The sequence below is a fragment of the Anomaloglossus baeobatrachus genome, chromosome 7, assembly GCF_048569485.1.
Source record: "Anomaloglossus baeobatrachus isolate aAnoBae1 chromosome 7, aAnoBae1.hap1, whole genome shotgun sequence".
In the NCBI taxonomy this organism is placed as follows: domain Eukaryota; kingdom Metazoa; phylum Chordata; class Amphibia; order Anura; family Aromobatidae; genus Anomaloglossus; species Anomaloglossus baeobatrachus.
The window spans coordinates 2,956,107-2,981,244 of record NC_134359.1 but is presented as its reverse complement, the minus strand read 5'-3'; the positions used below and the strand labels follow the sequence as shown (position 1 = coordinate 2,981,244).

General features: G+C 55.4%; 1 protein-coding gene across 1 annotated transcript in view; it reads right to left on the bottom strand.

Moving 5' to 3' along the window:
* The window catches only part of INSIG2 (insulin induced gene 2), a 40,785-nt gene extending 16,135 nt beyond the window's left edge, over positions 1-24,650 (bottom strand). Inside the window, exons 1-3 of the mRNA XM_075316969.1 lie at positions 24,604-24,650; positions 9,565-9,803; positions 9,372-9,496 (exon numbers count right to left, since the gene is read on the bottom strand). Coding sequence (XP_075173084.1) covers positions 9,372-9,496; positions 9,565-9,772 — 333 coding nt within the window. The 5' untranslated portion in view covers positions 9,773-9,803; positions 24,604-24,650. The remainder of the gene's footprint in view (positions 1-9,371; positions 9,497-9,564; positions 9,804-24,603) is intronic.
* Between the last annotated feature and the right edge of the window lie 488 nt (positions 24,651-25,138).

Genomic DNA, 25,138 nt, shown 5'->3' with positions numbered 1-25,138 from the left:
CCCCCCGCAGAGGAGACCCGTAATAACGTATAATGGTCACAGCCCCCCCGCAGGGGAGACACGTAATAACGTATAATGGTCACAGCTTCCCCTGCAGGGGAGACCCGTAATAACGTATAATGGTCACAGCCCCCCCCCCCCCCCCGCAGAGGAGACCCGTAATAACGTATAATGGTCACAGCTTCCCCTGCAGGGGAGACACGTAATAACGTATAATGGTCACAGCGTCCCCCGCAGAGGAGACACGTAATAACGTATAATGGTCACAGCGCCCCCCGCAGAGGAGACCCGTAATAACGTATAATGGTCACAGCTTCCCCCGCAGAGGAGACACGTAATAACGTATAATGGTCACAGCTTCCCCTGCAGGGGAGACCCGTAATAACGTATAATGGTCACAGCTTCCCCCGCAGAGGAGACACGTAATAACGTATAATGGTCACAGCTTCCCCTGCAGGGGAGACACGTAATAACGTATAATGGTCACAGCTTCCCCCGCAGAGGAGACACGTAATAACGTTTAATGGTCACAGCGCCCCCCCCCGCAGAGGAGAGACGTAATAACGTACAATGGTCACAGCGCCCCCCGCAGAGGAGACCCGTAATAACGTACAATGGTCACAGCGCCCCCCGCAGAGGAGACCCGTAATAACGTATAATGGTCACAGCGCCCCCCGCAGAGGAGACCCGTAATAACGTATAATGGTCACAGCGCCCCCCGCAGAGGAGACACGTAATAACGTACAGTCCCTGACAGAAGTTCTGTCGCTTATCCATGTTATGTAAATAACAGCTTACAACTAGTGATGAGCGAGTACTAAAAAGCTCGGGTGCTCGAAGCTCGGGCCGAGCCTCCCAAGATACTCGTGTACTCGGGCCGAGCAACGAGCCCAATGTTATCCTATGGGAGACCCGAGTATTTTTGTGAAATGATCCCCCGGCAGCATGGAGAAACCCTAAAAATGTCACAAAAGTCTCAGAAGAGTGCTCAAATGACATGGCAACAGCATGGGGAAGACCCCTTGAAGCATTTATCACTGAAAAGTCACAGCTGTGAACAATTTTGTCCGCGTTTTACGCCATTTTTACGGACTCACCAGAAAACCTTCCAAAATGACCCCAAAATGATTTTTCATGGCGGAAATGTTAAGGGCACATACCCAATAGTGAGATAGAGCTGGTGTATGTTACTTTTTGAGATTAATACATGAAAGATTTTACGTGAAAACATTGTGTGGCACTCCGATGTCCCTGAGAAGAGACGTACATGAAGGCCTCTTGAGTCTAATGTGCCCATTTTGAGGAAGTGAGTCTTTGTAGTATTTTCCTTTGCCAGGGCAGTCCAAAATTGTGAGGTTCACCAATGCCCCTGCATACAGACGTGCATGATGACCTGTAAACCTGAAGTGCCCATTGGAAGGAAGTGGGTCTATTTCAGTATAGCCCTTTGCCAGGGCAGCCAAAAATTGGGAGGCTCCACATTGTCCCTGGATAGAGACGTGCATGAGGGCCTTTAAACCTGAAGTGCCCATTGTAAGGAAGTGGGTCTATTTCAGTATAGCCCTTTGCCAGGGCAGCCAAAAATTGGGAGGCTCCACATTGTCCCTGGATAGAGACGTGCATGATGGCCTGTAAACCTGAAGTGCCCATTGTAAGGAAGTGGGTCTATTTCAGTATAGCCCTTTGCCAGGGCAGCCAAAAATTGGGAGGCTCCACATTGTCCCTGGATAGAGACGTGCATGATGGCCTGTAAACCTGAAGTGCCCATTGTAAGGAAGTGGGTCTATTTCAGTATAGCCCTTTGCCAGGGCAGCCAAAAATTGGGAGGCTCCACATTGTCCCTGGATAGAGACGTGCATGATGGCCTTTAAACCTGAAGTGCCCATTGTAAGGAAGTGGGTCTATTGTAGTATAGCCCTTAGGCAGGGCAGCCAAAAATTGGGAGGCTCCACGTTGTCCCTGGATAGAGACGTGCATGATGGCCTTTAAACCTGAAGTGCCCATTGTAAGGAAGTGGGTCTATTTCAGTATAGCCCTTTGCCAGGGCAGCCAAAAATTGGGAGGCTCCACGTTGTCCCTGGGTAGAGACGTGCATGATGGCCTGTAAACCTGAAGTGCCCATTGTAAGGAAGTGGGTCTATTTCAGTATAGCCCTTTGCCAGGGCAGCCAAAAATTGGGAGGCTCCACGTTGTCCCTGGGTAGAGACGTGCATGAGGGCCTCAAAACCTTAAGTGTCCATTTTAAGGAAGTGGGTGTATTATAGTATAGCCCTTAGGCAGGGCAGCCAAAAATTGGGAGGCTCCACGTTGTCCCTGGGTAGAGACGTGAATGAGGGCCTCAAAACCTTAAGTGTCCATTTTAAGGAAGTGGGTGTATTATAGTATAGCCCTTAGGCAGGGCAGCCAAAAATTGGGAGGCTCCACGTTGTCCCTGGGTAGAGACGTGCATGAGGGCCTCAAAACCTTAAGTGTCCATTTTAAGGAAGTGGGTGTATTATAGTATAGCCCTTAGGCAGGGCAGCCAAAAATTGGGAGGCTCCACGTTGTCCCTGGGTAGAGACGTGAATGAGGGCCTCAAAACCTTAAGTGTCCATTTTAAGGAAGTGGGTGTATTATAGTATAGCCCTTAGGCAGGGCAGCCAAAAATTGGGAGGCTCCACGTTGTCCCTGGGTAGAGACGTGAATGAGGGCCTCAAAACCTTAAGTGTCCATTTTAAGGAAGTGGGTGTATTATAGTATAGCCCTTAGGCAGGGCAGCCAAAAATTGGGAGGCTCCACGTTGTCCCTGGGTAGAGACGTGCATGAGGGCCTCAAAACCTTAAGTGTCCATTTTAAGGAAGTGGGTGTATTATAGTATAGCCCTTAGGCAGGGCAGCCAAAAATTGGGAGGCTCCACGTTGTCCCTGGGTAGAGACGTGAATGAGGGCCTCAAAACCTTAAGTGTCCATTTTAAGGAAGTGGGTGTATTATAGTATAGCCCTTAGGCAGGGCAGCCAAAAATTGGGAGGCTCCACGTTGTCCCTGGGTAGAGACGTGAATGAGGGCCTCAAAACCTTAAGTGTCCATTTTAAGGAAGTGGGTGTATTATAGTATAGCCCTTAGGCAGGGCAGCCAAAAATTGGGAGGCTCCACGTTGTCCCTGGGTAGAAACGTGCATGAGGGCCTCAAAACATTGTTCCCATTGCAAAGGAGCGGGTCTCCTGTCGTTGTAATGTCCATTCTGCAAAGAATGGGCGAAAAAATTTACCACTGGGGGTATACCTGAAACAAAGGCCTAAGTATTGCAATTTGTAACGGTCATCATCATGGTGGCGCATGAGGAGAAGGAGGAGGAGTCCAGCGATTATCCAAAGTCCAGAAGTGTGTACCCATGGGTGAGTGGAGGTACATGGCAAACTTTAAATTCCGCTCTCATTTGCTGGTGGTGTGGTGAAGTCTGGCCCAATCCAACCCTTGTTCATTTTGATCAGAGTCAGCCTGTCAGCATTTTCAGTTGACAGGCGGGTGCGTTTATCTGTAATGATTCCACCTGCGGCACTAAAAACACGCTCTGACAAAACGCTAGCAGCAGGGCAGGCCAGGACTTCCAAGGCGTAGAGAGCCAATTCATGCCACGTGTCCAGCTTGGATACCCAATAATTGTAAGGCACAGAGGAATGTCGGAGTACAGTTGTTCGATCTGCAAGGTACTCCTTCAGCATCTGGGCAAACTTAGGATTTCTTGTGGCACTACCCCGCACCTCAGGGGCTGTGGTACGTGAGGGGCTGAGAAAACTGTCCCACATCTTAAAGACTGTTCCCCTACCTCTGGCGGATTGGACTTGTGCCTCTCTCGGCTGTACGCCTCGGTTGTCCACTGATTCATGACCTATGCCGCTAGCGTTTTGTGAGGGGAATGCTTTGCCTACTTCCGTGAGTATGGCCTTCCGAAACTGCTGCATTTTGGTTGACCTCTCCTCCACGGGAATAAGAGACAAAAAGTTCTCCTTGTAGCGTGGGTCTAACAGTGTTACCAACCAGTAATGATTGTCGGCCAAGATGTTCTTAACGCGAGGGTCACGAGACAGGCAGCTTACCATAAAGTCAGCCATGTGCGCCAGACTCTTAACAGCCAGGACTTCAGTAGCCTGACCAACAAGATGACTGAACATGCTGTCCTCCTCCTCCTCCTCCTCATCTACCCTGTCCTCTGGCCAGCCACGCTGAACCGAGGATATGACTGGTGTGCATGTCATATCCTCAATTTGGCCGGAGAGTTGCTCCATGTCTTCATCCTCCTCCTCGTCATAGTCCTCCACTGCACGTTGTGATGAGACGAGGCTGGGCTGTGTGTTATCACCCACACCCACTACTGTTTCTTGCTGCAACTCATCGCGCTCCGCCTGCAATGCATCATGTTTGTTTTTCAGCAGAGACCGTTTTAGAAGGCAGAGTAGCGGTATGGTGACGCTAATAATGGCGTCATCACCACTCACCATCTTGGTGGAGTCCTCAAAGTTTTGGAGGATGGTACATAGGTCTGACATCCATCTCCACTCCTCAGGTGTTATGTGTGGAGTTTGACCCATTTCCCGACGGCTTAGGTGATGCAGGTACTCAACAACTGCCCTCTTCTGCTCACATATCCTGACCAACATGTGCAGAGTTGAATTCCAACGCGTGGGGACATCACACACCAGTCTGTGAGCCGGAAGATGCAAACGGCGCTGAAAGCCGGCAAGGCCGGCTGAAGCAGTAGGTGACTTTCGAAAATGTGCAGACAGGCGGCGAACTTTTACCAGTAGATCAGACAGCTCTGGGTATGACTTTATAAACCGCTGAACCACGAGGTTGAGCACATGGGCCACGCATGGAACATGTGTCAGCTGGCCTCGCCTCAAAGCCGCCACCAGGTTCCGGCCATTGTCACACACGACCTTTCCTGGCTTTAGGTTCAGAGGTGTGAGCCAGTGATCTGCCTGCTGTTTCAGAGCTGTCCACAGCTCTTCTGCATTGTGGGGTTTGTCACCTATGCAGATTAGCTTCAGCACAGCCTGTTGCCGCTTCGCCGAGGCAGTGCTGCAGTGCTTCCAGCTTGTGACTGGTGTGGAGGGTAAAGTGGATGAGGATGCGCAGGAGGAGGAGGAGGCTGAAGAGCATGACATTCCGGAGCTGTAGAGTGTGGGTGAAACACTGACTGAGGTAGGGCCTGCAAACCTTGGTGTGGGAAGGACGTGTTCCGTCCCTCGCTCAGACTGGGTCCCAGCTTCCACAATATTAACCCAGTGTGCCGTCAACGAGATGTAGCGGCCTTGCCCACAAGCACTTGTCCACGTGTCTGTGGTTAGGTGGACCTTGGGTGAAACAGCGTTGTTCAGGGCACGTGTGATGTTTTGTGACACGTGGTTATGCAACGCGGGGACGGCACACCGGGAGAAATAGTGGCGGCTGGGGACCGAGTAACGTGGGACAGCTGCCGCCATCAGGTCACGGAATGCTTCAGTCTCCACCAGCCTAAAAGGCAACATTTCCAGCGCAAGCAGTCGCGAAATGTTAGCATTTAGAACTGTGGCATGTGGGGTGTTGGCAGTGTATTTGCGCCTGCGTTCAAAGGTTTGCTGAATGGATAACTGAACGCTGCACTGGGACAAGGACATGCTTGATGATGGTGTTCTTTCTGTGTAGGCAACTGCAGGTGCAGGAGTGGAGGCGGCTTGTTCGCAGGCAGCATGGACAGAGGATTGGCTCGCATGCACAACCAGCGAAGACGTAGCAGTGACATCAGCAAGCACTGCTCCTCGACTCTGTTGTACTTCCCACAAAGTCGGGTGCTTGGCTGACATGTGCCTGATCATGCTGGTGGTGGTCAGGCTGCTAGTTTTGGTACCCCTGCTGATGCTGGCACGGCAGGTGTTGCAAATGGCCTTTTTTGAATCATCTGGATCCAACTTAAAAAACTGCCAGACTCGGGAAGACCTAACATTTGTACAGGCACCTTGTGTCGTCGTGTTGTTCCGGGGAACGGTTGCCTGACTTCTGCCTGGGGCCACCACCCTGCTTCTTACTGCCTGTTGTGATGCTACGCCTCCCTCCCCGTGTACTGCTGTCCTCGCTCTGCATATCCTCCTGCCAGGTTGGGTCAGTTACTGGATCATCCACCACGTCGTCTTCCTCTTCCGCACCCTGCTCCTCCTCCTGACTTGCTGACAATTGTGTCTCATCATCGTCCACCACTTGTTGAGACACGTTGCCAACTTCGTGAGAACGTGGCTGCTCAAATATTTGGCCATCTGTACAGACGATCTCCTCATGACCCACTTCAATATGAGCTGGCGAGAGGCCAGAATGTGTGAATGGAAACGTGAACAGCTCTTCCGAGTGTCCAAGTGTGGGATCATTAATGTCCGAGGAGGACGTGTACTCAGCCTGGTGGTAGGAAGGAGGATCAGGTTCAGAAATGTGCGGTGCAGTATCACGGCTACTGACACTTGACCGTGTGGAAGACAGAGTGTTTGTGGTGGTGCCAATCTGACTGGAAGCATTATCTGCTATCCAACTAACAACCTGTTGACACTGGTCTTGGTTCAAGAGCGGTGTACTGCTGCGGTCCCCAAGAATTTGGGACAGGACGTGCGAGCGACAAGATGTGGCCCTTTGTTGTGGCGAAATTAGAGCTTGCCCACGACCTCGGCCTCTGCCTGCACCACCATCACGTCCACTTCCTTGTTCCTTGCCAATGCCCTTGCGCATTTTGCAATGCTGTGCACTGCTGACGTGTATATTCACTACTTGTGCGTTATATCAAAGTGTGTGGAAATTGCACACAAGTGCACCTGTACGCTGCCACCAACAGGCACACACGTGCGGTTTTAAAAACCAAGCACGGACGCAATAATAACCTAACAGGTTTTTTTGGGGAGCGACAATTACAGACAAGTCAGACACTATCTGGACTGTTTTACACTGTGTACACCAGCCCCAGATATGATGAAGGCTGGTATACGGTCACCACTACCCTGCCTGCCTGCCTGCCTGTATACTGGTACAATAGTCCTGACAAGGACTCTTTTGGTCACTAGCCTGTATTCAGACCTGGCTATACCCTGCCTGTATATAGCAACAATAGTCCTGAGAAGGACTCTGCTACTGTACTCCGACCTGGCTATACCCTGCCTGCCTGTATACAACTAGAATAGTCCTGAGAAGGACTTTTGGTCACACTGTTTGCAGCCCTGCAACTGAAAAAGCTATAAAGGGCCGCAAAGCTTTCCCTGAATCAGCGACACTCTCCCTACACTGACTGTCTGAATAGCTGTGAGCAGAGCACAGCGCGCCGGCCGATATAAAGGCTCGGTCACGCTGTGCAGGCCGGCCAATCACTGCAATTCCACAACTAACAGGGCTGTGGCATTGCAGTGGTCTGCCAGCCAATCCCTGCATGAGGGCTGGCTCTCAAAAGAGCGCCAACATGCAGAAATGAAGACCACGAGTACAGCACGAGTATCGCGAGATTACTCGGTCCCCGCCGAGCAGCCCGAGTACAGCGATACTCGTGCGAGTACCGAGTAGTGACAAGCATGCTCGCTCATCACTACTTACAACCTGACTTTAAATTAATCCATTGGTTTTATAAATTACTCTTTTGAAAGCTGAAACACTCACAAATTTGGTTTAGGTTATGAAAATAAAGTTGCTGAAAAGCTGAAATATTAATCATTTAATGAACACAGAAAGGTCAGATTTTGACAAGACAAAAGTTTTGTCGCCCACAGAAAGTAATGTGAAATTCACACAAATAATTAACTTTTAATACAAAGATATGTGGCATAACATTGGTGAATGAAGTTGTGGTGCTATTAGAGCCATATTTAATATTTTGTGTGACCTCCATGAGCTTGAAGGACGGCTCCATGCGGCTCAACAATGATTCATACAATTTATTGATGAAGTCATCAGGAATAGTAGAGAATGCATCTTACCTGCCTCCCAGAGGTCATCTAGATTCTTTGGTTTTGTCTTCCAAGCTTCCTCTTTCATCCTACCCCAAACATGCTCAATGATGTTCATGTCTGGTGACTGGGCTGGCCAGTCCTTGAGCACCTTGATCTTCTTTGCCAGGAGGACCTTTGTTGTAGAGATGGATGTATGAGATGGAGCACCATCTTGCTGCAGAATTTCACCCCTTTTATGATTGGGAATGTAAGAGGTAGCTAATACTTCTTGATATTTTAGGCTATTGATATTACCTTCCACCTTGCAAATGTTTTGCACACCCCCATACTGAATGTAACCCCAGACAATGATCTTTCCACCACCAAACTTACCTGTTTTCTGGATCTATACGGGCTCCAGTAGGTCTCCTGCAGTATTTGCAGCGGCTGTGGTGTAATTCAACTGAAGATTCATCAGAGAAATCCACCACTTTTCCAGCGTCCATCTGTTTAGCAGGCTGTGGAACTAGGCAAATGCCACACGGTTTGTAATTGCCTTTTGTTTAGTGCTGGCTTCTGGGCACCGATTCGACCATGGAGGCCATTTCAAGACAGAATCCTACAAATTGTTCTAGGTGACACAGGGACTTGAGGTAACCAGGCCTGCTGGAGCTCTGCTGCAGTGGAAGAGGGGCTGGCTTTGGATTTTCTAACCAACAAATGTTCCTCCTGAGCAGTTGTCTTGCGGTGTCTGCCGGACCTGGGCTTGTCAAAAACATCTCCAGTCTCTTCATATCTTTTTTTTAAATCTTTGTACTTGACGCTAAGACACATTAAAGGTGCAGCCACCTCTGCAGTGGATCTGCTCTTCAGACTCTTGATAATCAAGGCTTTGGTCGCAGGGTGGATTTTTGGCATGCTATCAGAGGTCAAGTTGCAGTTCAAGTGAAGGTCTGCGGTGCTGTTTTTTGTTGTTTTTCTTTTATACACACCCATTAATTAAACAATCATTTAGTGAGCACAGGTGAGGATGTAAACTAGGATTGGGTGCATTATATGTCAAGGCGAAATAACGTTTGTCTTTCCAAAATCTGACCTTTCTGTGTTCATTAACACTAGAACTACTGGACTCGTGACACCTATATAGAAATACATGGTGCAAAGTAGTCAAAATGACTACCTCAGTAGTTCTAGTGTTAAATGATCAATATTTCAGCTTTGCAGCAACTTTATTTTCATAACCTAAACCCAATTTGGGAGGGTTTCAGCTTTCAAAAGAGTAATTTATAAAACCAATGGATTAATTTAAAGTCAGGTTGTAAGCTGTTATTTACATAACATGGATAAGCAACAGAACTTCTGTCAAAGACTGTATAATGGTCACAGCGCCCGCTGCAGAGGAGACATGTAATGTATAATATACAGACAGTTGTGTGACCCTCCCCCATAGCAGAAGGATACAGCACTGGCGTGGTTGATGCCCACGAACACGGCCACGCAGCGCATCACACTGGACCACTCCCTCTTGAAGTTGTGTGGCCTTCCCAGGTGTCGGTCGATGCACGGGTACAGGAGGCCGATGGCAGCTGTGGAGGCAGAAGACAGCGATGACTTTGCTGATAGCACGAACCCCCCCCCACTGGTGACCACCTACCTGCAGCCGTCCCACAGCAGAGCGGCACCCACCAGGCGGAGGACAGGAGGCTGGAGAGCACATCTGGGGGGAAGAGCGTCACATTCCTCTGCACCTGCAGAAGATTCAGCACCAGCGCCAGGAAGACCCCAATCAGGAACAGCAGGAGACCCCGAAGCAGCAGATTCATCCTGTGGCCGGGGCCCCGGACATCCTGACCATCACCCATCACCTGCAGGGGCCCCGCACAGAACCCACACCTGGGGGGCCGAAGAAGAAAGTCAGAGACTACGAGGTCACGAGGAGGAAGATGCCGGATAAGGCCATGTCAGGTGCACTCGTAGAGGTTTTGTCTCATTGTAAACTGCACTGTCAGTGACTAATGCCTGCGTTCTGCTTCCCCAGCAAAGTCTATGAGAAATCAGAAAATTGTTGCCTTAAAAAAAAAAAAAAAAAATTAAAAAAAAAAAGCAGCGTGTCACTTCTTCATTGCGTTTTGTGAACATTTCCCACCCATTGGAATGAATTAGGTCAAAACGGAACTAAAATGTTTAGCTGTGCGCTTACACTGCATTTTTGCATTTTGGATCTGTTCTTATCAACAAACACGCAGTTCTGTGTCTCCGTCGGCCTCTCTCTCCGCTTCGTACTCACCGATCCGATCACCGGCACCGTGCGGCTGTCACACTGCTCCGGCGGCCTCTCTCTCCGCTTCGTACTCACCGATCACCGGCACCGTGCGGCTGTCACACCGGTCTGGTGGCCTCTCTCTCCGCTTCGTACTCACCGATCCGATCACCGGCACCGTGCGGCTGTCACACTGCTCCGGCGGCCTCTCTCTGTGCTTCATACTCACCGATCACCGGCACCGTGCGGCTGTCACACTGCTCCGGCGGCCTCTCTCTCCGCTTCGTACTCACCGATCCGATCACCGGCACCGTATGGCTGGCACACTGGTCCGGTGGCCTCTCTCTCCGCTTCGTACTCACCGATCCGATCACCGGCACCGTTTGGCTGTCACACCAGTCCGGTGGCCTCTCTCTCCGCTTCGTACTCACCGATCCGATCACCGGCACCGTTTGGCTGTCACACTGGTCCGGTGGCCTCTCTCTGTGCTTCGTACTCACCGATCACCGGCACCGTGCGGCTGTCACACTGCTCCGGCGGCCTCTCTCCGTGCTTCATACTCACCGATCACCGGCACCGTGCGGCTGTCACACTGCTCCGGCGGCCTCTCTCTCCGCTTTGTACTCACCGATCACTGGCACCGTGCGGCTGTCACACTGCTCCGGCGGCCTCTCTCTCCGCTTCGTACTCACCGATCACTGGCACCGTGCGGCTGTCACACTGCTCCGTCAGTCTCTCTCTCCGCTTCGTACTCACCTATCACTGGCACTGTGCGGCTGTCACACTGCTCCGTCAGTCTCTCTCCGCTTCGTACTCACCTATCACTGGCACTGTGCGGCTGTCACACTGCTCCGGCGGCCTCTCCTGCTTCTGAAAGTGCCGGCTGCTCATTAGGCTCATCTCATATTCACTGCTTCCCCCGCTCACCAGCGCCTATGATTGGTTACAGTCAGATGAGCCTCCATGCTGAGTGACAGCTGTCAGACTGCAACCAATCACAACTGCCGGTGGGCGGGTTTATACCATACAGAACAATAAATAAATTTAAAAAACGGCGTGCGGTTCCCCCAATTTTGATACCCAGCCAAGATAAAGCCTTACAGTTGGGGGCTGGTATGCTCAGACTTGGGGGGACCCACATTATTGGGAGCCCCTCAGCCTAAAAATAATCAGCCAGACACCTAGAAATGCCGTATCCATTAGATCGGCTCATCCCGAATACCCTGGTGTGGTGGCAATCGAGGTACTAAGGCATTAATGTCAGCCCACAGCAGCCACTAAGTCCTAGCTTAGTAATGGGAGGCATCTATTAGACCCCCTCATCACTAATCTGTAAATGAAAGTAAATAAACACATACACTGAAAAATCCTTTAGTTGAAATAAAAGACAAGAAAGCCCCCTCTTTCACCACTTTATTAACCCCCAAACACCACTGCAGGTCTGACATAATCCACATGAGGTCCCATGATGCTTTCAGCTCTGCTACATCTGACACTCACAGCAGCGGCCATAGAACAAGACTACAGGCTGTGAGCTCCACGCTGAAGTGAGCCGCGCAGTCAGCGGTGACGACACTCAGGTGATTTCCGGTCACAGCTGGAGTCCTTCACCTGTGACCACAAGTCAGGCCGCGACACAGAGACAGAGCCGCACGAGGAGAATGAACTTGGGTGAACCTTGACGTCACAGCTGCGGGCCCCGCACTACTGCCTGTGTCGCGGCACTGACGTCAGAGGTTCACTCGAGTTCATTCTCATTGCGCGGCTGTCAGCAAGCAGTCATGCTCTATGGTGCTGCTGTGACAGTACAGGGATGTAGCAGGGCTGAATCGCCATGCGACCTCGAGTGGATTACTTCCGACCTGCAGGGGTATTTAGTGGCTAATAAAGTGGTGAAAGAGGGTGTTTATTTACTTTCACTTACAGATTAGTAATAGGAGTGTCTCAGAGACGACTGCCATCACTAATCTATTACTTAGTGGCTGCTGTGGGCTGCCAGTAACTCCTTATTACCCCGATTGCCACCGCACTAGGGCAACGGGAAGAGCTGTGTCCAGCGCCAGAATCGTTGTGGATGCGCCACCTCTGGGGTGGCTGTGGGCTGCTATTGTTAGGTTGGAAAGGTCCAAATAACGATGGCCCTTCCCACCCTAATAATATCAGCTGCTGTTTTCTGTTGCACCTTGGCTGGTTTTAGTGGGGGGGGGGCCCCATGTCAATTTTTTTAACAAAAAAAAAAAAACCTATCCAAGCTGGCTCTCCCTCTTGAGACATTCTGTTATTTCTTCTATGTATTCTATCAATTATCCTATCTTATTTTATTTCTCCGCATTAACGCCTGCATTTTTACCACGTTTTTTTTGTCACACGCAGTGTTTACAGTTGTCAGTCTGCCGGAGGGTGCAGGTTTTTTGTGATATCAAGAACGCAGATTGCGCAGAAAATCTAAAAGTAAAAGTATTTCTAAAGCCGTTATTGACATGACTTTCTCACCAGACGTTGGTAACAACCCATCCAATCCACACAGGCAGAGAAATCACCAGAGACGTCCATAAATGATGTGTAATAATGAGAAATGACACTGGGCAAAGTACTGAACACATTAAGAGAGGAGCAAAGAACCCTGGAAAGTCCTGACACCCGCTGAGATCTAGCAGTAATTAGAGAGCAATCCTGCCACTAAGTGACAATATCAGCTGGTGCAACCGATGACCGATAAAAAGGAGTCTCACTACCAAGGTGCCACACAAGAAACAGCTCGTGATGGGTAAAACCAGAGAGCTGTCTCAACACCTTCATAACCGTATTATTGCAAAACATAAGGATGTCATCGGTTACAGAAGAATGACAAAGCTACTGAGGGTCCAGTGACTGTTGGGGGTCATAATCCGAAAGTGAAAAGACCATCATTTCATCATAAACCAGCCACGACCTGGTGCTCCCCACAAGATGTCACACAGAGGAGTGAAAACAATTACCAGTAGCGTTGTCTAAGAGCCATGAACACCTGTAAAGGCTACAGAACGACCTGGAATCAACAGGTACGAAGAACACAATAAGTAATGCACCCCCCATAGTCTGTATGCACGCTCCTGTATGCACACTCACCACAAAAGACTCCATTACTGAACAAAAAACAGTTCAAGAGGTTAACTCCTTCACCCCATGGCAATTTTCTGGGTTTTTTTCCCTCCCCTTTTCAGGGTCAGCATCAACTTTAGTGTCGACTTCACCATCAGCCTCAGCACTAGCGTCGAGGGCCCCAGGCCCAGCCTCAGCACTAGCGTCGAGGGCCCCAGGCCCAGCCTCAGCACTAGCGTCGAGGGCCCCAGGCCCAGCCTCAGCACTAGCGTCGAGGGCCCCAGGCCCAGCCTCAGCACTAGCGTCGAGGGCCCCAGGCCCAGCCTCAGCACTAGCGTCGAGGGCCCCAGGCCCAGCCTCAGCACTAGCGTCGAGGGCCCCAGGCCCAGCCTCAGCATTAGCGTCGAGGGCCCCAGGCCCAGCCTCAGCATTAGCATTAGCGTCGAGGGCCCCAGGCCCAGCCTCAGCATTAGCATTAGCGTCGAGAGCCCCAGGCCCAGCCTCAGCATTAGCATTAGCGTCGAGAGCCCCAGGCCCAGCCTCAGCATTAGCATTAGCGTCGAGAGCCCCAGGCCCAGCCTCAGCATTAGCATTAGCGTCGAGAGCCCCAGGCCCAGCCTCAGCATTAGCATTAGCGTCGAGAGCCCAGGCCAGCCTCAGCATTAGCATTAGCGTCGAGAGCCCCAGGCCCAGCCTCAGCATTAGCATTAGCGTCGAGAGCCCCAGGCCCAGCCTCAGCATTAGCATTAGCGTCGAGAGCCCCAGGCCCAGCCTCAGCATTAGCATTAGCGTCGAGAGCCCCAGGCCCAGCCTCAGCATTAGCATTAGCGTCGAGAGCCCCAGGCCCAGCCTCAGCATTAGCATTAGCGTCGAGAGCCCCAGGCCCAGCCTCAGCATTAGCATTAGCGTCGAGAGCCCCAGGCCCAGCCTCAGCATTAGCATTAGCGTCGAGAGCCCCAGGCCAGCCTCAGCATTAGCATTAGCGTCGAGAGCCCCAGGCCCAGCCTCAGCATTAGCATTAGCGTCGAGAGCCCCAGGCCCAGCCTCAGCATTAGCATTAGCGTCGAGAGCCCCAGGCCCAGCCTCAGCATTAGCATTAGCGTCGAGAGCCCCAGGCCCAGCCTCAGCATTAGCATTAGGTCGAGCCCCAGGCCAGCCTCAGCATTAGCATTAGCGTCGAGAGCCCCAGGCCCAGCCTCAGCATTAGCATTAGCGTCGAGAGCCCCAGGCCCAGCCTCAGCATTAGCATTAGCGTCGAGAGCCCCAGGCCCAGCCTCAGCATTAGCATTAGCGTCGAGAGCCCCAGGCCCAGCCTCAGCATTAGCATTAGCGTCGAGAGCCCCAGGCCCAGCCTCAGCATTAGCATTAGCGTCGAGAGCCCAGGCCCAGCCTCAGCATTAGCATTAGCGTCGAGAGCCCCAGGCCCAGCCTCAGCATTAGCATTAGCGTCGAGAGCCCCAGGCCCAGCCTCAGCATTAGCATTAGCGTCGAGAGCCCCAGGCCCAGCCTCAGCATTAGCATTAGCGTCGAGAGCCCCAGGCCCAGCCTCAGCATTAGCATTAGCGTCGAGAGCCCCAGGCCCAGCCTCAGCATTAGCATTAGCGTCGAGAGCCCCAGGCCCAGCCTCAGCATTAGCATTAAGCGTCGAGAGCCCCAGGCCCAGCCTCAGCATTAGCGTCGAGAGCCCCAGGCCCAGCCTCAGCATTAGCGTCGAGAGCCCCAGGCCCAGCCAGCCTCAGCATTAGCGTCGAGAGCCCAGGCCCAGCCTCAGCATTAGCGTCGAGAGCCCCAGGCCCAGCCTCAGCATTAGCGTCGAGAGCCCCAGGCCCAGCCTCAGCATTAGCGTCGAGAGCCCCAGGCCCAGCCTCAGCATTAGCGTCGAGAGCCCCAGGCCCAGCCTCAGCATTAGCGTCGAGAGCCCCAGGCCCAGCCTCAGCATTAGCGTCGAGAGCCCCAGGCCCAGCCTCAGCATTAGCGTCGAGAGCCCCAGGCCCAGCCTCAGCATTAGCGTCGAGAGCCCCAGGCCCAGCCTCAGCATTAGCGTCGAGAGCCCCAGGCCCAGCCTCAGCATTAGCGTCGAGAGCCCCAGGCCCAGCCTCAGCATTAGCGTCGAGAGCCCCAGGCCCAGCTCAGCATTAGCGTCGAGAGCCCAGGCCCAGCCTCAGCATTAGCGTCGAGAGCCCAGGCCCAGCCTCAGCATTAGCGTCGAGAGCCCCAGGCCCAGCCTCAGCATTAGCGTCGAGAGCCCCAGGCCCAGCCTCAGCATTAGCGTCGAGAGCCCCAGGCCCAGCCTCAGCATTAGCGTCGAGAGCCCCAGGCCCAGCTCAGCATTAGCGTCGAGAGCCCAGGCCCAGCCTCAGCATTAGCGTCGAGAGCCCCAGGCCCAGCCTCAGCATTAGCGTCGAGAGCCCCAGGCCCAGCCTCAGCATTAGCGTCGAGAGCCCCAGGCCCAGCCTCAGCATTAGCGTCGAGAGCCCCAGGCCCAGCCTCAGCATTAGCGTCGAGAGCCCCAGGCCCAGCCTCAGCATTAGCGTCGAGAGCCCCAGGCCCAGCCTCAGCATTAGCGTCGAGAGCCCCAGGCCCAGCCTCAGCATTAGCGTCGAGAGCCCCAGGCCCAGCCTCAGCATTAGCGTCGAGAGCCCCAGGCCCAGCCTCAGCATTAGCGTCGAGAGCCCCAGGCCCAGCCTCAGCATTAGCGTCGAGAGCCCCAGGCCCAGCCTCAGCATTAGCGTCGAGAGCCCCAGGCCCAGCCTCAGCATTAGCGTCGAGAGCCCCAGGCCCAGCCTCAGCATTAGCGTCGAGAGCCCCAGGCCCAGCCTCAGCATTAGCGTCGAGAGCCCCAGGCCCAGCCTCAGCATTAGCGTCGAGAGCCCCAGGCCCAGCCTCAGCATTAGCGTCGAGAGCCCCAGGCCCAGCCTCAGCATTAGCGTCGAGAGCCCCAGGCCCAGCCTCAGCATTAGCGTCGAGAGCCCCAGGCCCAGCCTCAGCATTAGCGTCGAGAGCCCCAGGCCCAGCCTCAGCATTAGCGTCGAGAGCCCCAGGCCCAGCCTCAGCATTAGCGTCGAGAGCCCCAGGCCAGCCTCAGCATTAGCGTCGAGAGCCCCAGGCCCAGCCTCAGCATTAGCGTCGAGAGCCCCAGGCCCAGCCTCAGCATTAGCGTCGAGAGCCCCAGGCCCAGCCTCAGCATTAGCGTCGAGAGCCCCAGGCCCAGCCTCAGCATTAGCGTCGAGAGCCCCAGGCCCAGCCTCAGCATTAGCGTCGAGAGCCCCAGGCCCAGCCTCAGCATTAGCGTCGAGAGCCCCAGGCCCAGCCTCAGCATTAGCGTCGAGAGCCCCAGGCCCAGCCTCAGCATTAGCGTCGAGAGCCCCAGGCCCAGCCTCAGCATTAGCGTCGAGAGCCCCAGGCCCAGCCTCAGCATTAGCGTCGAGAGCCCCAGGCCCAGCCTCAGCATTAGCGTCGAGAGCCCCAGGCCCAGCCTCAGCATTAGCGTCGAGAGCCCCAGGCCCAGCCTCAGCATTAGCGTCGAGAGCCCCAGGCCCAGCCTCAGCATTAGCGTCGAGAGCCCCAGGCCCAGCCTCAGCATTAGCGTCGAGAGCCCCAGGCCCAGCCTCAGCATTAGCGTCGAGAGCCCCAGGCCCAGCCTCAGCATTAGCGTCGAGAGCCCCAGGCCCAGCCTCAGCATTAGCGTCGAGAGCCCCAGGCCCAGCCTCAGCATTAGCGTCGAGAGCCCCAGGCCCAGCCTCAGCATTAGCGTCGAGAGCCCCAGGCCCAGCCTCAGCATTAGCGTCGAGAGCCCCAGGCCCAGCCTCAGCATTAGCGTCGAGAGCCCCAGGCCCAGCCTCAGCATTAGCGTCGAGAGCCCCAGGCCCAGCCTCAGCATTAGCGTCGAGAGCCCCAGGCCCAGCCTCAGCATTAGCGTCGAGAGCCCCAGGCCCAGCCTCAGCATTAGCGTCGAGAGCCCCAGGCCCAGCCTCAGCATTAGCGTCGAGAGCCCCAGGCCCAGCCTCAGCATTAGCGTCGAGAGCCCAGGCCCAGCCTCAGCATTAGCGTCGAGAGCCCCAGGCCCAGCCTCAGCATTAGCGTCGAGAGCCCCAGGCCCAGCCTCAGCATTAGCGTCGAGAGCCCAGGCCCAGCCTCAGCATTAGCGTCGAGAGCCCCAGGCCCAGCCTCAGCATTAGCGTCGAGAGCCCCAGGCCCAGCCTCAGCATTAGCGTCGAGAGCCCCAGGCCCAGCCTCAGCATTAGCGTCGAGAGCCCCAGGCCCAGCCTCAGCATTAGCGTCGAGAGCCCCAGGCCCAGCCTCAGCATTAGCGTCGAGAGCCCCAGCCCAGCCTCAGCATTAGCGTCGAGAGCCCCAGGCCCAGCCTCAGCATTAGCGTCGAGAGCCCCAGGCCCAGCCTCAGCATTAGCGTCGAGAGCCCCAGGCCCAGCCTCAGCATTAGCGTCGAGAGCCCCAGGCCCAGCCTCAGCATTAGCGTCGAGAGCCCCAGGCCCAGCCTCAGCATTAGCGTCGAGAGCCCCAGGCCCAGCCTCAGCATTAGCGTCGAGAGCCCCAGGCCCAAACCTCAGCATTAGCGTCGAGAGCCCCAGGCCCAGCCTCAGCATTAGCGTCGAGAGCCCCAGCAAAGTCCCCCCCCACCATCTCCACAGAAGCCTCCCCCTCCCACCATCTCCACAGAAGCCCTCCCCCCCCACCATCTCCACAGAAGCCCTCCCCCCCCACCATCTCCACAGAAGCCCTCCCCCCCCACCATCTCCACAGAAGCCCTCCCCCCCACCATCTCCACAGAAGCCCTCCCCCCCCACCATCTCCACAGAAGCCCTCCCCCCCCACCATCTCCACAGAAGCCCTCCCCCCCCACCATCTCCACAGAAGCCCTCCCCCCCACCATCTCCACAGAAGCCCTCCCCCCCCACCATCTCCACAGAAGCCCTCCCCCCCACCATCTCCACAGAAGCCCTCCCCCCCACCATCTCCACAGAAGCCCTCCCCCCCACCATCTCCACAGAAGCCCTCCCCCCCACCATCTCCACAGAAGCCCTCCCCCTCCCCACCATCTCCATAGAAGCCCTCCCCCCCACCATCTCCACAGAAGCCCTCCCCCCCACCATCTCCACAGAAGCCCTCCCCCTCCCACCATCTCCATAGAAGCCCTCCCCCCCACCATCTCCACAGAAGCTCTCCCCCCCACCATCTCCACAGAAGCTCTCCCCCCCACCATCTCCACAGAAGCTCTCCCCCCCACCATCTCCACAGAAGCTCTCCCCCCCCCATCTCTACAGACGCCCGACCCCCCCATTTCTACGGACACTATTGCCATTTGATGAATAACCTTTGGACTAATAAAAATCAGATTAAATAGCATCTGAAGCTGCATTTTCATTTTTTTCCTCTGAGTGCCGGAGTTATTTTTTGGTTTTGGATTTGGTACAGTCTGCGGCGCACTCGCGGGGGCGGAGCACTCGCGGGGGCGGAGCACTCGCGGGGGGCGGAGCACTCGCGGGGGCGGAGCACTCGCGGGGGCGGAGCACTCGCGGGGTACGAGCGATCTGAACGACACCTCATCACCCTCAGACACATGGGCTTTGTGAAGGATTCCACGGCACTCTGAAGCATGTGCTCAGGGCGTCAGTGACCGGGGATCAGACCGGGGGACGTACCTACCCCATCTCCTATTTGGAAGCCCCCAGGAGTCCACTGGTTTCGCCCTTTGAGCTGCTATATGGAAGAAAGGTCGGAGGACCCCTTTACGACATATGATGTACTGGGTGCATCATGGATCGTGTGCAGTTAGTCCCCGCCCCCTGCCGTGGGCAGTCCACGGCAATCCGCGCACATCTCAGCTGACACGAGTGCCTGCTACTCACCAGTGGAATCGCTTCTACCCGCGACTATTAACCCCTTACATTTCACTGCCAAAATCTGTCAGCGAGATGTATATGTGCACCGCCATTAGAATAATAAAGTACCCTGCCCCATCGGAAGTCACGTGATCATGTGACTTCCAGTGGATGCCATGGTAGCACAGGGTCATGTGATGATGCCCCTTACACCCGGCAGAGTGCGGTGTGTAATAGGAGAGCGCCCTTTCTGCAGATCTCGGCTCTGGAGCTGTGATCTGGAGATATGGCAGAGCGATCACACGGCTGGTTTAAATGTTAGAAAACTAAGGAGTTAGTGGCCAACTATAGCAGGAGAAAGCTGGAATGTCCCGGTCACTATGGCTGGTCAGGAGGGGAGCAGGGGAGAGGTACAAATATTAGGGGGTCCACCTGGATAGCAAACTGGACTGGAGATGCCTCAGAGAGGGTCTACAAGAAGGGGATGAGCAGATTGTATTTCCTAAGGAAACTGAGGGCTTCTAATGTGTGCAGCAGAATGATAGAAATGTTCTACCAGTCTAGAGGCCAGTGCCATCTTTCCGGGTCTCTGATGCCGCGGTGGTAGGGGGGCGGGTCTCTGATGCCGCGGTGGTAGGGGGGCGGGTCTCTGATGCCGCGGTGGTAAGGGGGCGGGTCTCTGATGCCGCGGTGGTAAGGGGGCGGGTCTCTGATGCCGCGGTGGTAAGGGGGCGGGTCTCTGATGCCGCGGTAGTAGGGGGCGGGTCTCTGATGCCGCGGTAGTAGGGGGCGGGTCTCTGATGCCGCGGTAGTAGGGGGCGGGTCTCTGATGCCGCGGTAGTAGGGGGCGGGTCTCTGATGCCGCGGTAGTAGGGGGCGGGTCTCTGATGCCGCGGTAGTAGGGGGCGGGTCTCTGATGCCGCGGTAGTAGGGGGCGGGTCTCTGATGCCGCGGTAGTAGGGGGCGGGTCTCTGATGCCGCGGTAGTAGGGGGCGGGTCTCTGATGCCGCGGTAGTAGGGGGCGGGTCTCTGATGCCGCGGTAGTAGGGGGCGGGTCTCTGATGCCGCGGTAGTAGGGGGCGGGTCTCTGATGCCGCGGTAGTAGGGGGCGGGTCTCTGATGCCGCGGTAGTAGGGGGCGGGTCTCTGATGCCGCGGTAGTAGGGGGCGGGTCTCTGATGCCGCGGTAGTAGGGGGCGGGTCTCTGATGCCGCGGTAGTAGGGGGCGGGTCTCTGATGCCGCGGTAGTAGGGGGCGGGTCTCTGATGCCGCGGTAGTAGGGGGCGGGTCTCTGATGCCGCGGTAGTAGGGGGCGGGTCTCTGATGCCGCGGTAGTAGGGGGCGGGTCTCTGATGCCGCGGTAGTAGGGGGCGGGTCTCTGATGCCGCGGTAGTAGGGGGCGGGTCTCTGATGCCGCGGTAGTAGGGGGCGGGTCTCTGATGCCGCGGTAGTAGGGGGCGGGTCTCTGATGCCGCGGTAGTAGGGGGCGGGTCTCTGATGCCGCGGTAGTAGGGGGCGGGTCTCTGATGCCGCGGTAGTAGGGGGCGGGTCTCTGATGCCGCGGTAGTAGGGGGCGGGTCTCTGATGCCGCGGTAGTAGGGGGCGGGTCTCTGATGCCGCGGTAGTAGGGGGCGGGTCTCTGATGCCGCGGTAGTAGGGGGCGGGTCTCTGATGCCGCGGTAGTAGGGGGCGGGGTCTCTGATGCCGCGGTAGTAGGGGGCGGGTCTCTGATGCCGCGGTAGTAGGGGGCGGGTCTCTGATGCCGCGGTAGTAGGGGGCGGGTCTCTGATGCCGCGGTAGTAGGGGGCGGGTCTCTGATGCCGCGGTAGTAGGGGGCGGGTCTCTGATGCCGCGGTAGTAGGGGGCGGGTCTCTGATGCCGCGGTAGTAGGGGGCGGGTCTCTGATGCCGCGGTAGTAGGGGGCGGGTCTCTGATGCCGCGGTAGTAGGGGGCGGGTCTCTGATGCCGCGGTAGTAGGGGGCGGGTCTCTGATGCCGCGGTAGTAGGGGGGCGGGTCTCTGATGCCGCGGTAGTAGGGGGGCGGGTCTCTGATGCCGCGGTAGTAGGGGGCGGGTCTCTGATGCCGCGGTAGTAGGGGGCGGGTCTCTGATGCCGCGGTAGTAGGGGGCGGGTCTCTGATGCCGCGGTAGTAGGGGGCGGGTCTCTGATGCCGCGGTAGTAGGGGGCGGGTCTCTGATGCCGCGGTAGTAGGGGGCGGGTCTCTGATGCCGCGGTAGTAGGGGGCGGGTCTCTGATGCTGGGGTAGTAGTATGGGGGTGTCTGATGCTGGGGTAGTAGGGGGCGGGTCTCTGATGCTGGGGTAGTAGTATGGGGGTGTCTGATGCTGGTGTAGTAGGGGGCGGGTCTCTGATGCTGCGGTAGTAGGGGGCGGGTCTCTGATGCTGGGGTAGTAGTATGGGGGTGTTTGATGCTGGGGTAGTAGGGGGCGGGTCTCTGATGCTGGGGTAGTAGTATGGGGGTGTCTGATGCTGGTGTAGTAGGGGGCGGGTCTCTGATGCTGCGGTAGTAGGGGGCGGGTCTCTGATGCTGGGGTAGTAGTATGGGGGTGTTTGATGCTGGGGTAGTAGTGTGGGGGTGTGTGTGTATGTCCTAATCTAATGTATAATGTATAATGTCATCTGCACTGTCGCGTCATTATGTAATTCATGTTATGATGTAAGTTGTGCGGCTGATAACAGAATTTCCCACAGGATCAATAAAGTGTATCGCATCGCACTGCACCGTACCGCATCACATCGCATCGCACCGCATCGCATCACATCACATCGCATCGCACCGCACCGCACCGCATCGCATCGTATAACTTATGGTTGCATTTAAAAGTACACCTCATCCCACAAAAAAGCCAAAAATGGCGAGACTGAGGGAAAAATAAAGTTACAGCTCTCGGAAGAAAGAGGAAAAAAAACAAACTGAACAATGCAAAAATGCCTGGAGGTGAAAGGGTTAACCCTGCTAAAAGCATCTTGGGAGGGCAGGCTGAGGATAGAGGACCCGTCCTCCAGCTCCGGGAAACCCTGGCTGAACGCGCTAGATCTGCCCAGGATCATTTGCGGACGGCTGACACCAGAGAGACATGGCATGACCGCAGAGCACGAGATCGAGAGACTGTAGAGGGACAACGGCTCTTCATGATGAGGACAGCCGGGAGGACGAGGACAGGCGGGAGGACGAGGACAGCCGGGAGGACGAGGACAGGCGGGAGGACGAGGACAGGCGGGAGGACGAGGACAGGCGGGAGGACGAGGACAGGCGGGAGGACGAGGACAGGCGGGAGGACGAGGACAGGCGGGAGGACGAGGACAGGCGGGAGGACGAGGACAGGCGGGAGGACGAGGACAGGCGGGAGGACGAGGACAGGCGGGAGGACGAGGACAGGCGGGAGGACGAGGACAGGCGGGAGGACGAGGACAGGCGGGAGGACGAGGACAGGCGGGAGGACGAGGACGAGGACAGCCGGGAGGACGAGGACAGCCGGGAGGACGAGGACGAGGACAGCCGGGAGGACGAGGACGAGGACAGCCGGGAGGACGAGGACGAGGACAGCCGGGAGGACGAGGACGAGGACAGCCGGGAGGACGAGGACGAGGACAGCCGGGAGGACGAGGACGAGGACAGCCGGGAGGACGAGGACGAGGACAGCCGGGAGGACGAGGACGAGGACAGCCGGGAGGACGAGGACGAGGACAGCCGGGAGGACGAGGACGAGGACAGCCGGGAGGACGAGGACGAGGACAGCCGGGAGGACGAGGACGAGGACAGCCGGGAGGACGAGGATAGCCGGGAGGACGAGGACAGCCGGGAGGACGAGGACAGCCGGGAGGACGAGGACAGCCGGGAGGACGAGGACAGCCGGGAGGACGAGGACTCATGTGGACACTCAGGACATTTATCCCATACAGCAGGCTCCTTATCAGGTACCAGAATCAGCTAGAAACACCATGCAGCACGAAACTGAGGAGATGTTACAGCTTAGGGAAATTCAGGCCTCAGGATAGACTGCGGCCGGGAGCAGAGGACAGAAGGAAACCCCCCCCCCCCCGAAACCCCAACACCAGGGAAGCTCCTGTATGCGCCATACACAGCACCCAGCATAAGTGAGTACACCCCTCCCTGCATGCGCCATACACAGCACTCACTCAGCATAAGTGAGTACACCCCTCCCTGTATGTGCTATACACAGCACTCACTCAGCATAAGTGAGTACACCCCTCCCTGTATGTGCTATACACAGCACTCACTCAGCATAAGTGAGTACACCCCTCCCTGTATGTGCTATACACAGCACTCACTCAGCATAAGTGAGTACACCCCTCCCTGTATGTGCTATACACAGCACTCACTCAGCATAAGTGAGTACACCCCTCCCTGTATGTGCTATACACAGCACTCACTCAGCATAAGTGAGTACACCCCTCCCTGTATGTGCTATACACAGCACTCACTCAGCATAAGTGAGTACACCCCTCCCTGTATGTGCTATACACAGCACTCACTCAGCATAAGTGAGTACACCCCTCCCTGTATGTGCTATACACAGCACTCACTCAGCATAAGTGAGTACACCCCTCCCTGTATGTGCTATACACAGCACTCACTCAGCATAAGTGAGTACACCCCTCCCTGTATGTGCTATACACAGCACTCACTCAGCATAAGTGAGTACACCCCTCCCTGTATGTGCTATACACAGCACTCACTCAGCATAAGTGAGTACACCCCTCCCTGTATGTGCTATACACAGCACTCACTCAGCATAAGTGAGTACACCCCTCCCTGTATGTGCTATACACAGCACTCACTCAGCATAAGTGAGTACACCCCTCCCTGTATGTGCTATACACAGCACTCACTCAGCATAAGTGAGTACACCCCTCCCTGTATGTGCTATACACAGCACTCACTCAGCATAAGTGAGTACACCCCTCCCTGTATGTGCTATACACAGCACTCACTCAGCATAAGTGAGTACACCCCTCCCTGTATGCGCTATACACAGCACTCACTCAGCATAAGTGAGTACACCCCTCCCTGTATGCGCTATACACAGCACTCACTCAGCATAAGTGAGTACACCCCTCCCTGTATGCGCTATACACAGCACTCACTCAGCATAAGTGAGTACACCCCTCCCTGTATGCGCTATACACAGCACTCACTCAGCATAAGTGAGTACACCCCTCCCTGTATGCGCTATACACAGCACTCACTCAGCATAAGTGAGTACACCCCTCCCTGTATGCGCTATACACAGCACTCAGCATAAGTGAGTACACCCCTCCCTGTATGCGCTATACACAGCACTCACTCAGCATAAGTGAGTACACCCCTCCCTGTATGTGCTATACACAGCACTCACTCAGCATAAGTGAGTACACCCCTCCTTTATGTGTAATACACATACAGCGGATGTGTACTCCGCCGAGGAGGAGGGGTGCTGCTCAGGGGGGCATTTGGGGGACACAGGGGAGCAGTCTTTCATTGCTTCTTACCTCTCTGTGTTGCTGACAGTCACCCGGAAGTGTCCAGTCCCTCCTGCGTTCCAGCCCTCGTTCTGCCTCTGGCTTCGCTTTTTCCGGTCACGTGTTGTTCATGATTCTCTTTTCTGATTGGTGGCTTGTAGTCACGTTAGTTCCTAGAGGCTGCTGTGAGCGACTCGAGATGTCTCCGGCTGCGGCGCCATCTTACGTGTGCCTGTGTTTTATTACACCAGCTCCTAGTGTCGGGGGCTCCCAGAGTCTGTCCGTCCGCAGCGCGTCCCCTGCCGGCCTCATCATCTCGGGGGGATATTATTGGGGGTTTCATCATCTCGGGGGGATATTATTGGGGGTTTCATCATCTCGGGGGGATATTATTGGGGATTTCATCATCTCGGGGGGATATTATAGGGGGTTTCATCATCTCAGGGGGATATTATTGGGGGGTTTCACCATCTCGGGGGGATATTATTGGGGGTTTCATCATCTCGGGGGGATATTATAGGGGGTTTCACCATCTCGGAGGGATATTATTGGGGGTTTCATCATC